At 42.0% G+C, this 16,877-nt stretch overlaps 1 protein-coding gene across 1 annotated transcript in view; it reads right to left on the minus strand.

Annotated features, from left to right (window-relative positions):
- Positions 1-16,877, minus strand: part of PKHD1 (PKHD1 ciliary IPT domain containing fibrocystin/polyductin) — a 323,564-nt gene that overhangs the window by 186,653 nt on the left and 120,034 nt on the right. Inside the window, exons 27-31 of the mRNA XM_029911885.1 lie at positions 12,419-12,626; positions 10,054-10,211; positions 7,241-7,435; positions 2,855-2,980; positions 295-428 (exon numbers count right to left, since the gene is read on the minus strand). Coding sequence (XP_029767745.1) covers positions 295-428; positions 2,855-2,980; positions 7,241-7,435; positions 10,054-10,211; positions 12,419-12,626 — 821 coding nt within the window. The remainder of the gene's footprint in view (positions 1-294; positions 429-2,854; positions 2,981-7,240; positions 7,436-10,053; positions 10,212-12,418; positions 12,627-16,877) is intronic.

The raw sequence follows: 16,877 nt of genomic DNA on the forward strand, positions 1-16,877 counted from the left end.
GTGTGTGTGTGTGTGTGTGTGTGTGTGTGTGTGTGTGTGTGTGTGTGAGAGAGAGAGAGAGAGAGAGAGTGTGTTATGTCTCTGTGTGTGTATACACACACACACACACACACACAGAATATTATTTGGGAATATAGCATTGTGCACTTGTATTACTATCCTGTTTCAGTAACCATCCTTATTAAAACTCACTCAGTAAGTGACCAGCCTGTGTTTGGGTCACCCCGAGAACAATATTTCAGACCATTATGTTGTTCTTTGATACATTATGCTGTTCTTGTTTTTTACCCTTACCTCTATCTGGTTAGCAGGAGCCCTGATGTAGATCCCTGCTGGTGATAACGTTTCTATGTTGGAAAGTCCATCAGTTCCAGAAAGTCCAATCACTGTGTTGTGTCTGACTCTATTCCCCTGTTCCAGCCACCCTCCTAAAATATAATCAGAGGCACAAATTCATCAAATACAGCTCCAACAATCATCACTCATGCAGATCACATATTATTCTGTATGTTTTATTCCCCACCTATACTGTTGTGCAAGGCACCGTGTGCTGGTTGGCTGCAGCTCTTCACCACAGAGGTGGCTGCATTTCTGCAGTGCTGTACATATACTATTTGCAAAGCACTCTGGAATCCATGTTACACCATAGAAGGAAAGCTGAGAGTGGGGCAGGATCAATTTAACATGACAGAGGTCTAAATATCAGGGTGAAGATTATTACTGTGGTGCATAGTTGAAAGATCAGATAATTTCCACACGGTGGTGAGGGAACTGTTGTTATTAATTTGTACTATGGTCGTGCCAAGAGGCCGGAACCAAGATCAGAGCCTCTTGTGCTAGGCTCTGTACAAACACAGAGTAAGACGGTCTCTGCCCTGAAGAGTTTACAATCTAAACAGAGAAGACAGCCAACAGCTAGAAAGAAGAGAGATTATGATACACATTGTACAAATGGGGAACAGAGGCACAGAGCGATGAGGTGAGTTGCCTAAATTCACACAGGCACCCTGTGACAGAGCCAGGAATTAAACCCAAAATCTCCTGAGTCCCCACCCAATGCCTTAACCATGTAAACAGAAATATTAAAAACATATCATGCAATCATGTACCAAAGCACCTTGGGTTTTTGCTTGTTGTTGTTTTATTTTGGTTGGTTTTTTGGGTTGTTTTGGGGGTTTTGTTGTTGTTGTTGTTTGAGCCACGAACTAGACAATGGGAAGAAGACAACAATGGATGCACCACTCACAGCAGCACACATGCCTCCTGCCTGCAGTAATTGGGTCCCCAAAATGGTATGAATTGGCACAGAAAGGAAAGAAAAGCACTTTAACCTCCTTCCTAAGGAAATGCCAGCCATCATCTATCTGGAAAATGGCAAGCCCTATCCAAGGAACATGCAAGTCAACCTTGCCCTTCCTTTACAAGAAATATGGTTCTTGCTAGGGATAACATACGCCAACGCTCCCTGCAATTCTTCCCCAGACACAGGTACCCTCCCACATATTAACTACCCTAAATTAAAGCTGATCTCCAGAAAAAAAAATATGCATTGCGTTTGGGGCTTTATTTTTTCACACACTCTGCAACCTCCATGGCATTTACGTTGGAACTAGATCTTACTGAGACATATTTCCTTTTCAGATTGTATTTATTTCAGTCACAGCCATTATGAGGGCAAAAGTAGGATTGTATACGAGTTCTTTTGACAGTCATACAGGTTTGAAAGGAGGCATAAAAAGTCTTGGCTTCCAGGCCAGGATCTTGTTTGCCAATTAACTTTAAGCCCAGAGCAACTTTTTATGACTGTCCTGCAAAACCCTAGAAAATAGGGGTTTAAATGAAATCATTGAGAGATTCCAATTCTAGAGCAGCAAACAGGCAGCTATAATAAATATGCCTTTACAGGTAACAAAATGATATATAAATTCATCTTTCAGACCCTCTGGAGCTACTGACATTGAAGCCATTAAAGACGTCTTGAGGATACAGAGTATTCAGACCGAAATTTCTGAGGACACATTTAGTTCAGCCCAGAGATTGGAAAGTCAGACTTATGTCTCAGCATGAAGGATGGGAGGAATGGATTTCCAAATTAAGACCTGGACAGGTTGAGCGCTGCACCTGTTTATAGTCAAAGTGATTTCAGTGGGACTCCAGTCAAGCGGAAGGCCTGTATGTGTGCACTGGATTGCAGAATCGGGGCCTAAGGCTTTTGTTTGTTTGTTTAAATTTAAATTGCTGTTTCTCATCCATGACTGGCGGCAGCCAAAACTAACGTGATATCATTAGATACTCAGGCAGTATGGGATGCTGGTGGAACAGTCTGCAGACCAATCTCCAGCTTGCTTTAATGGTAGGTAGGAGAGAGATTTTGATTTTCAATATTTTTGTTATCTCAAGTTCCAAATCAGTCAAGTACCTAGGCCTGTGCTTGACTTTAAGCACGTGCTATCATCCCATTGTTTTTAATGTCACCTGATCAACGCTAACGGGAAGTATGTGCTTAGGTGAACCAGGTCTTTAAATATTACATCATAGAGTTCTTTCCATGACAGGTGAATCTCTATCTACTGTTAGATTATAAAGAAAAGAGGTGGGGTGGGAGAGAAGTACCAATGGGACTGAACAAGCTCCGTGCTGCTCATAAGAAATGGACCCAAGGCATATATGGTTACAAGGAGATAGGTCTTCAGCATCTGCATGAGGAAGTTGGAGAGTGATATAGTGGATTCCACAAGACTAGTGCCAGAGAACATGAATCAAACCTTCTTCCACCCAAGGAAATTTTGATTAACAGTGTCCTTGGCATAAAGAGCCACGTATAGGTTGATTGAAAATCCTCTGCTTCACTTACCCAGTAGAATCCCATGACCTAAAATGTTATAGAAAACATTATTGTCCACTCTTAGCTCTGAGGTCCTTGACAGACTGAGTCCCCGACCAAAGGAATCCCACACAGAGCAACTGCAAATGTAAGAATCTAGAAAGAAAAGGGTAGTGTCAGAGGAAAGCAAGAATATAACTCCAGGTTACCTCCGTTAAAGGTGATGTTTTTGTACAAACTATTATTCATCAACGCTGATGCTGCTTGATTAATCCAACTTGCTGTGATGCGCCGATGAGACAGATCGCAATTTAAGCTGTTCACCCTTACCAAATTTTGCAAATTTTTTTACCAACCTGCAAGTATTGCTTATATAATGAATTTTACCCCCTCAGCCCCAAAATGATTTCCAACGGGTAAAGTGTTTGCAACATTGTGACATTGCATCACAACATAACGAGGTTTTAAAGCAGCATCATAACATTGCAAAGTATTGTGGCATCATGCTTACACAAATATATCAAATTTCCTATGATGTCACTATACTAAGTGAATTTGCATCACAACAATGTCACGCAGGTGATTTTTTTTCTATACGACAAACTTTGAAATGTGGCCAGTTTAGCACAATCACACAAGAAGCCAAACATATGCCATCCAGTGATCCACAAAGCAAGAATAAAAATGTCATTACACTGTAAGAGATCTTTTATATGTAACCCAGTAAGCCATGTGCAAATTAGCAGACATGACTAATGTCAGGCCAGTGTGGGCTACATGCCAGGACAAAGGCAAAGCTTGCTCAGCTGATGTTCATATCCTGAACTTGATCTAGCTCCCTTTGACACCAATGGAAAGACTCCCATTGTTATGAACAGGAGTTGGAGGGACCCTACAACAGTCACCAGACTTTACTAGCAGTCTGCAGTAGTGATGGACAAACCTCCATGAGACTACAGTGGGGGAGGTCTAGGTTGGATATTAGGAAACACTATTTCACTAGGAGGGTGGTTAAGCACTGGAATGGGTTAACTAGGAGATGGTGGAATCTCCATCCTTAGAAGTTTTTAAGGTCCGGCTTGACAAAGCCCTGGCTGGGATGATTTAGTGGGTTTTGGTCCTGCTTTGAGCAGTGGATTGGACTAGATGACCTCCTGAGGTCTCTTCCAACCCTAATATTTTATGATTCTACAAAGTTTGGCTAGGAATCTCATGAGAACCAACTTTACCCATGAGTTTTCCAGCTCTTCCTGCTTTCCAGTTGCTAGACTGAAACTAATGAAATAGGCTTATTCTTAGGCCTGGTCTACACTGCCGCGCTAGTTCGGCGGCTGGGGATCGAAGTTCCGAGTTCGATTTATCGCGTCTGGTCTGGACGCGATAAATCGAACCAGGAAGTGATCCCCGTCGACTGCAGTACTCCAGCTCAACGAGAGGAGTACCGCGGAGTCGACGGGGAGCCTGCCTGCCGCGTGTGGACCGCGTCTGAACCGCGGTAAGTTCGAAGTAAGGTATGTCGAATTCAGCTACGTTATTCACGTAGCTGAATTTGCGTACCTTACTTCGACTTGGGGGGTAAGTGTAGACCAAGCCTTAGTATTTTACTTCTGTTTCCAGTGCTGGCCAGACCATGATTACACAGAGAAGCAGCAAAAATGAACTATAATTTGAGGCGGGCTGCTAGGCAGAGGGGAAAAACAATTAAATATCTTAAAATCTTCAACAAGATTCATTAGGGGTTGAGTTCTAGGAATGGATAAAACTTAATGTGGATTTCTTATTTAATCGAACCACCCCTAGTCCAAAACACATTTCATGGAGCATGAAGAGAGGCCCCTAAATACAAAATTTGGTTTGGTTTGGAATGTGGATTTTGAAGAAAACATAGAATCATAGAATTATAGCATTGGAAGGGACCTCAAGATGTCATCTAGTCCAGTCCTCTCCACACATGGCAGGACTATATTATCTAGACCATTCCTGACGGGTGGTCTAACCTGCTCTTAAAAATCTCCAATCATGGAGATTCCACAACCTCCCTAGGCAATTTATTCCAGTGTTTAACCACCCTGACAGTTAGGAAGTTTTTCTTAATGTCCAACCTAAACCTCCCTTGCTGCAATTTAAGCCCATTGCTTCTTCTCCTATCTCAGAGGTTAAGAAAAAAAAATTTCTTCCTCCTCCTTGTAACAACCTTTTACATACTGGAAAACTGTTATCGTGTCCCCTCTCGGTCTTCTCTTTTCCAAACTAAACAAACCCAATTTTTCAATCTTCCCTCATAGATCACGTATTCTAGACCTTTAATCATTTGTGTTGCTCTTCTCTGGACTCTCCAATTTGTCCACATCCTTCCAGAAATGTGGCACCTGAAACTGAACACAATACTCCTGTTGAGGCCTAATCAGCGCAGAGAAGAGCGGAAGAATTACTTCTCCTGTCTTGCTTACAGCACTCCTGCTAATACATCCCAGAATGATGTTCACTTTTTTTTGCAACAGCGTTACACTGTTTGACTCATATTTAGCTTGTGGTCCACTGTGACCCCCAGATCCCTTTCTGCAGTACTCCTTCCTAGGTGGTCATTTTCCATTTTGTATGTGTGCAACTGATTGTTCCTTCCTAAATGGAGTACTTTGCATTTGTCCTTATTGAATTTCATCCAATTTACTTCAGACCATTTCTCCAGTTTGTCCAGATCATTTTGAATTTTAATCCTATCCTCCAAAGCATTTGCAACCCCTCCCAGCTTGGTATCATCCGCAGATTTTATAAGTGTACTCTGTATACCATTATCTAAATCATTGATGAAGATATTGAACAGAACTGGACCCAGAACTGATCCCTGCGGGACTCCACTCATTATGCCCTTCCAGCATGATTCTGAACCACTGATAACTACTCTCTGGGAATGGTTTTCCAACCAGTTTTGCACCCACCTTATAGTAGCTCCATCTAAGTTGCAGTTCCCTAGTTTATTTATGAGAAGGTCATGCGGAACAGTATAAAAAACTTTACTAAAATCAAGATATTCCATGTCTACTGCTTCCCCCCATCCACAAAGGTTGTTACTCTGTCAAAGAAAGCTATCAGGTTGGTTTGACACGATTTGTTTTTGACAAATCCATGCTGACTGTTACTTATCATCTTATTATCTTCTGGATGTTTGCAAATTGATTGCTTAATTATTTGCTCCATTATCTTTCCGGGTACAAAAGTTAAGCTGACTGGTCTGTAATTCCCTGTGTTGTCCTTATTTCCTTTTTTATAGATGGGCACTATATTTGCCCTTTTCCGGTCTTCTGGAATCTCTCCCATCTTCCATGACTTCTCAAAGATAATTGCTAATGGCTCAGATATCTCCTCAGTCAGCTCCTTGAGTATTCCAGGATGCATTTCATCAGACCCTGGTGACTTGAAGACATCTAATTTGTCCAAGTAACCTTTTTCTTTCCCTATTTTAGCCTCTTCTGATCCTACCTCATTTTCAGTGGCATTCAATACGTTAGATGTCCAATAACCACCAACCTTCTTGGTGAAAACCGAAACAATGACATCATTAAGCACTTCTGCCATTTCCACATTTTCTGTTATTATTCCTTCCACCCGCCCCGATTGGTCCTTGGTCTTCCTCTTGCTTCTAATGTGTTTGTAGAATGTTTTCTTGTTACCCTTTATGTCCCTAGCTAGTTTGAGCTCGTTTTGTGCCTTGGCCTTTCTAATTGCTTGTGTTATTTGTTTACATTCATCCTTTGTAATTTGACCTAGTTTCCCCTTTTTGTAGGTCTCTTTTTTTATTTTTAGATCATTGAAGATCTCCTGGTTAAGCCAGGGTGGGCTCTTGCCATACTTCCTATCTTTCCTACGCAGTGGGATAGTTTGCTCTTGTGCCCTTAATGTCTCTTTGAAAAACTGCCAACTGTCTTCTATTGTTTTTCCCCTTAGACTTGTTTCCCATGGGATCTTAACCTACCAACTCCCTGAGTTTGCTAAAGTCTGCCTTGTCGAAATCCATTGTCTTTATTATGCTGTTCTTCTTCCTACCATTCCTTAGAATCATGAACTCTACCATTTCATGATCATTTTCATGCCCCAAGTTCAATCAGTGGAGGCCTGATTCGTGGTATTTCTTGGGCCTATCTCCGATCTATAATAATCATCAATAGCACCTATTTCTTATACAGTATAGCAGTTTTCATCAATAGATCCCACGGCACTTCACAGTCTTTAGTGTCTCTACCCTGACAAGACCCCTGAGAGTTGGGGCAGTGCTATTAACCCCATTTTACAGATAAGGAGCTGAAGCACAGAGAGGCCAAGTGACTTGGCTGAGTTCACAGAGGAAGTTGGTGGCAGAGCAGGTAATTGAACTGAGGTCTCCCAAGTGCTAGGCAAGGGCCCTAACCAGTCTCTCACCAGTCATACGGGCATCCCCGGCAATGGTCAGTGCGCTCAGTTGCTGCTGGAATGCTTGGCCCACGTGCTGGAATTGAACACCTTCCAAATGGATGTGACTGTCCTCACCCTGGAAAGCCTGCACAATAACAACGGCCCCCATATCCCGGGATCCTAGCATCCTCTCGCTCCTCTTGTACAGACATGCCGAGGCATCTGAAATACAGCAGAGAGAGTCTGTCAACGGCACAGCTCCACAGTGACTCTATGCTCCATGCAAAGTCCTAAGCCATGTCCTTCCATGCATAAGAGCTGATCCTTTTTAGAGGGACGTATATTGAAACCTGCAGGAAGCTGAAGTCATTTTATGCTTCGGTAAGCTCCTTCTGTTCAGTTCTAAATAGATCTGTGCCTGGGAAAGATGAATTTGACATTGATTTACTTTGGGTCAGATTCGTGAAAAGGCGATTGGGCATGGATGTATTTGAATTAAACTGCAATGAGAATACTTCAAAATTCTTTATGAACATTAGCTCTTCACAGTACCTCTCAGAGGTGTAAGTAAAGACTATTACCCCCACCTGGCAAGTGGGGAAAAGTGAGACACAGAGCTTAAGTAGCAACTTGCTCAGGGTCAAAGATGGAAGCAGGGCTCCGTGACTGGCACTCAGATCACACCTCTCTCTTGTTGGCAAAGGTTAGAGAGGATTTAAATGGGATTGAGTATGAACAATCCCCTTGTCCCTAGAGATGGCTCTTCCAGGTCAGACATGAGGCACACAAGTGGGTAGCATATGGAGATTTGTACTACCACTGCCCAAACTGTGCCTGTTCTGAGGCTACAGAGAGAATTTCAGTCTCCAACACTTTCTGGTCACTTTTAACAGCACTATTTTATTTAGTTTCTTTTATTTTTAAGAAAGAACTGTAACAACAAAATCCACTGCGACGCTGGCAACCAAGGTGCCAGCTCATGCCAGAGCTGCAGGGCAATTCACTTGTGTATTAGTATAGATAAAAGTGGTTGTTAAATGTAGAAGAGTGTAGTTGGTGCTTAAACGTCATGAAAATGAGTGGGATGTTACGTTCATTGTTTTCACTTATTTGTATCCTGGTATAATGGAGTAGCAAACATGTACATTGTATACACCCCGTAACTAAGTAACCCACCAAACGAGCCGTCAAATGAGAAAGAAGCCTTGTGCAATTCAAACGAAGAACTTTAACAGAAAAGAGCTCATTTCGAAGCAAGTGGGCATTGTGTGTGATGATCAGAGGTCAAAGACTCAAAATGCGTTCCTCTCTCCATCACCAGAGGAAAAGCCCACATGGCTCCTCACAGCTTGTTTTCTGTGAGAAAAAGCTATAAGTATGGATTCCAGGAAAGAGCCTACATCTCTGGACTATTTGGACTCTTACAGGGAAGTGTACCAGAGGCAAAGCAGATTCCCCAGAGACTATCTGGGAACCCTGAAAAGACTTTTGGGAAACTGGCAGTTTATTACATCCCTGCCGCCATTTGGAATTACAAACTGTGACTCACCTGTACATATATTTGACCTGCCTTAACCTCTCAATAACTCTCATTTCGTTTTCTTAACTAATAAACCTTTAGTTAGCGTACTACAGAACTGGCTACCAGCATTGTCTTTGGTGTAAGATCTAGAGATCTGGGGTAAGTGACTAGTCTCTTGGGACTGGGAGCAACCTAAATGTGATGTGATTTTTGGTTTAAATGACCTTTTATCACAAAATCCAGTTTGTCTGGCTGGTAAGATAGACTGGAGAATCTAACGGGACTGTCTGTGACTCTATGATAAGACTGGTATAAATGACCCAGGAGTTCACATTTGTTACTGGTTTGATGAAATCGAATTACAGAACACACCACCAGATTGGGATGTCTGCCCTGTTTTCTGACAGTCTGCCCTGAGTTAGGCACTCACAGTCATGAGCCACTCCAGACAATCTGACACCCACCCAAATCATCTTCTTGTTATTCCTCTGACAACCACAGCTTCACTCTAACACAAATAAAACCACGCCCACTCCTCCTGCATATCAGTGACAATATTCCTGGGTGCCAGAGTAAACCCATGGGGCTGTACCAGCAATTGGCGGCTGCATATCAAATGAAGTCTTGTGTCGAAAGTTTAAAGCAGACCGAATTTTAGTTTTAAAGGACAGCATGTGCGGTCAGCAGTCCTAATTATCACCCCAAATTACAGTCACTGGGTGTGGTTCTGCTCTCTTTTACGCAAGAACTCCTGGGTGAATCAGGAACCCCGCCCTGGAAGTCAGTGGAGTTATACAGGCATAAAACCACTGTAAGTGAGAAGAAATCAAACCAATTATCTTTATTTGATCATGTTTTACAAATGCACTTAGTAACATCTCAGTCTTCGACACTCAAGGCTACAGAAAGGATTGGGAGATTTTCTTTAAGTCACTAATTAGTAAACACAATGAAAAGTTTAACATAATATGTACACGGAAACATTATTTTCAAAAGATATCCTCTTTTTTACCACTTTAGGCTCATTTAAAAAAGGTGGTGGGGGGTTTCCGAAGATGGCTTGCAACAACAACATGAGGATAACACATCTGCAAGATAACAAGGAAATTCAGTTCAACGCCTGAGACTTCATACTTTCATGTCAAACAATCTCTGGAAAGGTAAGTTCACTTTCCTGGTGCTGAGTGGGCTTCAAAGTTATTCTGTTCAGAAGGATTTCTAACAAAATGATATACCATAATGTGATGTCAAAGTAAGAATACTGCCTTTATTTATTTCTTTTCCTCTGAACATGGCTCTATCCAAAGAATCTTCTTACCTCCTGAAACACCTGCTTCGGCACACTCTCTTAGGTGGGACATCCTCTCTCTGGTGAGGTTTCCTCGGACAACAATTCTCCTGCTAAGCAATGCCACAACAGCTTTCAGAGCAAAGCGCTGCCCATGCACCCACTCTTCTCCAGAGCTGTGAGGGTACCTATACAAAGCATAGCAACAGACACAAGAACATGACTGCCGGAACGTCTGCAGGAAGCATCCATTCATCCTGAGCTTAGAGATGGAAACGTCACAATTCAGAGCTGGGTCCAAACTAGTTTTGTTAAGTTCCAGGCTCTAGCTCTGAGTCCATCTCTATTTCATAACTACAACAGCAAATTCCTGTGAATTATAAAAGGGTTTGGGAGTATGGAAAGACTCTGGTTGGTTTAAAAAGGTTTCAATATGTTCTATGCACATACACACACACACACAAAATCAGAATGAAATCTGAATCCACCAGATTCCTTCATTATGACCCTAAACTCACATCAGGTTCATAGAAAAGTTCACCTAGAGTGATCCAGGCTGAACTTTAATAGTATGAGCCAAATTATGCTCTCAGGTGACATCTGTATATTTCAGACAATTGTGGTATGGGGCCCAATTCTATTGCCATTGCAATCATTGGCAAATCCTCAAAAGTTTAGTAATAGTTTTGTTGCAGTTTTATATGTTTGAGCTTTGTTCATTTATTCCATCCTATCTCTATCCTATTCAGAAATATAGCTGGTCAGAAAAGGGGAGCTGTGTGGGAGGGGAACAGAGAATTTTGATTTTTGGTGGAAATTCATATAACGAAATATTTTAGCCCAAACCCAACATATTTTTAGTTGGAAATGTTACCATGGTATTTCAGGACAGTTTTAGTTTCAGTGCCTCATGCTCCTATCCTCTTCTATAGGCCAGGCTCCCTGGTTGGACTACATCCCCCATGCTGCAACTTGGTCTCCTCTCCTAGAGACAGGAGGTGCTGCATTACATGAGTCCCAAGCCCTGGTACATCATGAAAGACGTAGTTTGGCCAGGAGCCCAGTGAATACAGCAGATTAGGGGCCGGAGACAATCAATCTACAGCTCCTGAGGGGCCCTGTAGCGGCATTTCCAAATCAAAATAGTTTGGTTTGGGGCATTCAGTTAGTCAACAACAAACACAAAATCATTTTTTCCACAGACACTTTTTGCAAAAATTTTCATTTAGTCAAAAACCCAATTTTCCAGTGAAAAACAGTTTCATTGGAAAATTGTTGACCAGCCATATTCAGAATATATAGGGCCCTAAGGATCTCCAAATATTGCTTTTCTTGGCCAGCATTTTTCAGGCAACTAGAGACCAAATGTAGGACTTACGATACCCACACCTACCACACATTATTTTACTCTGTACCCCACTTTAATAATTAAGAGCATCAACCTCTAGTAACCTGAGAAGACTCTGTAATGTTATCTCCAACATGGAAGCACAGACTACCAGCACTGGGCAACCAGGACCATCTCAGACACCACTATCCAAAAAGAATGAACATTTTTATTACACTTGGGTTGTTTGTTTTATTTTTGGAAATGCCCCAGCTGTATGTGCCCTGGCAAAGAAAAGGAAAATTAAAGCTAAACAAATATGCTCGATGTCCAATAGGGTCATTCTACTAAGAAATATCAGAGGGGTAGCCGTGTTAGTCTGTATCGACAAAAACAACAAGGAGTCCAGTGGCACCTTAAAAAGACTAATAAATCTGTTAGTCTTTAAGGTCCCACCGGACTCCTCGTTGTTTCTACTAAGAAATAAATGTTACCTAACTCAGCTTTGCAAATTCTACTCTCCTGCTCAGAGTAAATTTTTTTTAAGTGGGTTCAGTAAAATATCATCAGAGGTTGTTTTTTTTTTAGGGGGGGGTCATTATCATAAATAAGTGTGAGAAGCTGTTTTTGTGCCTGCGGTTGTAGCATTTTTCATAACAGTTTTGAAGGTTTAATTGCTATGGAAAAGCTCTCTGCAGATTGTTCAAAGTCCACTGGCTGGTTCTTGGTTTGCTCTTGACGCAAGATACTGGAAGGTATCATTACAGAGTGATGTCAGTTTCTGTAAAACTTCTCAAAGAAAGGTATTTATATAATATTGTCATCACTTTATATTGCAATTGTTGCGATTCCTGATCCTGACTCCCATGCTTTACTGACTTTTTTTCTACATATGAAAAATAATCTGTAATAATTTAAAGCAGATTAACTATTCTGGATTAACATTTATTCTGGAATAAGAGCATCTACATAGGGAGTTAACCAGGACTACTTAATCAAGAATAACTTCCTGTGTAGACAAACCACAAATTAGCTACCTGTTGTTGGGATCCCCCAAGACCCACTGACCTGAGAGGTGATCTAAGGTAGAGTTCAGTGTTGTTCACTGCCTCAATTGTGACAATTTCCTCTTGCCGATACGTATCTCCAGGACCGGTTCCACTCACAATAACTTCATCCCCAGGCTGCCAGTCGACAGGCTCCTCTAGGAATATCCTAGAGTCATTAACGCAAGCTGCTGACTTCAGGTGTGTGAACACCACTTCTGGCACCCAACCTAGGAATAATACATGAAGAAATGAACTGGGTAGTTATCCGTCACAAAGGAGGACTCGACAAATCACATTAGCTGGGTGCTTAGAAAATACTGGCTAGTCATTCAGACTATGACCAGGAGTACACTAAAAAGTTACTTTGACCCAGCTACATTGCTCGAGGGGCATGAAAAATCCAACTCCCCGAACAACGTAATTAAGTGTAGATAGCGCTAGGTGGGAAGAATTGTTCCAATGACCTAGCTACCACCTCTCAGGGAGGTGTATTAACTACAGCAATGGGAGCACCCTTCCTGTTGCTGTAGTGTGTCTACACAGAAGTGCTGCAGCTGAGCCACTGTAGCGGTTTAAGTGTAGACATAGCCTTTGCTACAATCAATGCTACAAAAGAGTATCTGTGATCATTTGTTGGATTACTAAAACAGAAACACCGTCACAGCGAATTCATGGTTTTCCCACTCTACTGATTTCATTTGCTGCAAATATTTGAACAAGTGTGGTTGGTTGTTCAAAAGGATGTTTGTGGAAAGCGAAAGCCTTGTGAAGATCCATGAGAATGAGTGTTTGTGCCAGATGCGTTTGCATAGCCATCTCTAAATCAGAGAACAGAAAGAATACCATGGCCAATATATTCAAGAAACTAGTGATTGCCCCCAACTGGGAAAATCTGGCCATTTTAAGCTATAATTAAAAAAAATACTGAATTGTTAATGATATTGCAGTGCTATACGCAATTATTGTCGTTTTCCTGAATATTTTTGTTGCATTGTTTTGTTTTTTGTTTTACACATTTATATGGAAAATGTCTCTCCAAATCCCAATCTACATTATTACATTCAAACAATCTAAATTCCTCATAAGTTTCCATTTCATATCATCTGCTTCCTTGCTTCCTGCCCTGAACTGTTGTGCAACGTAGTGGTATACTGTTGAAGGTTGCCATGTTCTGCGCAGGAGATGGCTGCACATAGGTGTCCTGGGATCCTTCTGGATGAAATGCACCAGATACAGGACATAACAAATATCTTGATCATTCTGGCTTTTAAAACCATTTGAAAAAAGCCTCTGGCCAGAATAAGCCTGCCAGGAATTGAATATGGTTTAAATAATATGTTGATGAATAACTATTAAAATAAAGTATCAGAGGGGTAGCCGTGTTAGTCTGGATCTGTAAAAAGCAACAGAGAGTTCTGTGGCACCTTTAAGACTAACAGATGTATTGGAGCATAAGCTTTCGTGGGTGAATGCATGCATCCAACGAAGTGGGCATTCACCCACGAAAGCTTATGCTCCAATACATCTGTTAGTCTTAAAGGTGCCACAGGACTCTCTGTTGCTTATTAAAATAAAGTGAGGCATTGCCTTTATCTCTTGATTATACCATCTCTCCACACTGCTTTGGAAATCCTGTCTTAACCCTATAATATGGATCCGTATCTAGACAGAACCTTAATGTAGATATGACTTAATGAGTTAACATTGACACATCAAAGAAATGTTGGGAATATAGTTATAGTACAGGTGTCGGCAACCTTCGGCACATAGCCCATGAGGGTAATCCGAAGGCGGGCCACGAGACATTTTGTTTATGCTGACCATCCCTGCGGCCTGCCGCTTCCCGCAGCTCCCACTGGCTGGGAACGGCAAACCGCAGCCACTGGGAGCTGGGAGGGGGCTGTGCCTGCGGATGGTCAATGTAAACAAAATGTCTCACAGCCCACCTTTGGATTACCCTGATGGGCCGCGTGCTGAAGGTTGCCAACCCCTGTGATAGTACAAGTATCTCTCTGAAGATGACCTCTAAGGACTTGTCTCCATGTGAAACACTACAGCAGCTATGCCACTGTAGCTCTTCAGTGTAGACACTGCCTACACTGATGGGAGGCCCCCTCCCGTTGGCGTAGGTAATCCACCTATCTGAGAGGTGGTAGCTAAGTCGCCAGAAGAATTCTTCCATCCATTTAGTGCTTTCTACAACAGGGATTAGGTCGGCTCAACTACATTGCTCAGAGGTGTGGATTTTTCACGTCACTGAACAACGTAGATGGGTCGACCAAACTTTTTAGAGTAGACCACGCTTAAGGGAATGGAAATGAACTACTGAGGGTAATAATACTCTGAAATCCTTGGTGAAAGGTTCTGCATAAAGGCAATGGGGAATGTGTGGCCCCATTGCAAACAATGAGCAATTTGCCATTACTTCAATGGAGCCAGGATTTGACCCAATGTACCTAAACAAAAGACTTGGTAGAAACCTTTTTTTTTTTTTTTTTAACTAAAAGGTGTTGGTTTTGTGGTTGTTGAAAAATAAGATTTTGATGACAATGACATTTTTTGTCATTATTCAACAATGACAATTTTTTGACACTGCCTTTTTTGTCTTTTTTGCTAATAAAATTTTGAAGAAAATTTTTCAACACATTTTTGAATGTTTTTGAAATTTTGAAAATTTTCCATTGAAACGAGGAAAAAAATCCCATGCTCTGACTTTTTGTAGTTATTTTATTTTTTTATTTTTCTCACTTTTCCCCCCTGCAAGTAAGTAATAAGTGACAGACGGGAGGTGAACAAACATTCAAAATGCATTTTTTTTAAATGAAATAAAAATTGTTATTTAGAAAAAATGCATTTAAAACCTTTTGTCCACAACATGGGGGGAAAAATCATAAAATTTTGAACACAAAAACTCTTCCTTTTTTCCAGGAAAAATAATGTTAAGCTCCACTTAATACAGGGGTTCTCAAATTGGTGGTCGGGACCCCTCAGGGGGTCGCGAGGTCATCACATGAGGGGTTGCGAGCTGTCAACCTCCACCCCAAACCCCGCTTGCCTCCAGCATTTATAATGGTGTTAAATATATTTAAAAGTGTGTTTAATTTATTGGGGGGGGAGGTTGCACTCAGAGGCTTGCAATGTGAAAGGCGTCGCCAGTAAAAAAGTTTGAGACCCACTGACTTAAGACACTTATTCACTAAACCTCACAGTAGCTTGCTGAGATAGATCCTAGAGGTATCCCCAAGTAGAAGGGTAAAAGGAGACATAGACCCAAACCCTGGGCCTGATGGTGTCAATGACAAATCTTCCATTGACTTCAAAAGAAGCATGTTTGGGGCTCTGGAAGGCAAAGTTACACCACCCTTCGGCTACACACTAAATTAGTGGTAAAGTTGGGAGCAGACTTCTGGCTTCCAGTCCCTCACCCTTATAAGTGGACACACTCCAAAGCCCGCAGTCACCAATCCCTTTCAGTCCAGTGCCTTCCCTACTTTGCCCTTCTTTCTTCGCTAGATGACGTTTGCTCTGACTTTTTACATTCCCTTTTCTCCAGCAGACATTCAAACAGACGTGTCCCGTGAGATCCGACTTGTGCAACAGCATCAGGGAGAGCATGTGGCACATATTCAACCTCCTATGATACATTTTCCCTCACTCCTCTGCAATAGATCATAATTTACCGTTAGCCCACAGAGACTTATTGTCCTCCCTGGTTGTACTAAAGAAAAGTAATAATACCAGAAATCACCAAGGGTAGATGTTGCATCCAATACATCATTTTTCAAATTATTTTAAGCAAGCTTTCCTCTTAGTTTACTCTTTTGTTTTCTGTGAGCCCTCTGTCCCTTGGCCTGAGTTTTCTCTCACTTGCACTCCGACAGTCAGGAGTAACTGCACTGAAGTCAATAGATTTACACTGGCATAACAGAAAACTCAGGCATTTACATCCTGTTATTCTGAACCATCTTTGAATGCCTTCTGTGTGTATGAACGGGACAGTATGTTTCCAGCTTGGGTTACTGTAAGGACCAGGGCATGGGCAATCAGGCCTAACCATGCAAGTCAGGAGCCAGAAACTAGAGCCAGGAGGACATAGCCAGAGATAGAATCAAGGGTCAGGCCAAGGATCAGACGCAGGGCATATGAGCATGGACCTGGAGTGAGGCAGGTAAGCAGGAACCAGCAGCAGATGGATATCTGGGATAAGGAGGGAAGGAACAGGATGGAAGGCAGGGCTCAGGGTGCAAGCAAGGATGCAGAGCCTCAAAGCAGTAGACAGCCATACATTCACCTAGCTGTTCAGACAGCTTCCTGTGCCACCTTCTGGCTTAAATATTGCATTTGAGCCAATTGGCGGGGACAGACATCTCTCCCAATCAGGAGCTCTTGGCCAGCTAGAGTTTTACCTGCCCCTTTTTCCAGTAGCTCTAAAGAGCTTCAGGGTGGCAGCTGCCTGGAGTACTGCAGGCCTGGGTTCA

The sequence above is a fragment of the Terrapene carolina genome, unplaced genomic scaffold (assembly GCF_002925995.2).
Source record: "Terrapene carolina triunguis isolate 2854851 unplaced genomic scaffold, T_m_triunguis-2.0 Scaffold42, whole genome shotgun sequence".
NCBI lineage: Eukaryota > Metazoa > Chordata > Testudines > Emydidae > Terrapene > Terrapene triunguis.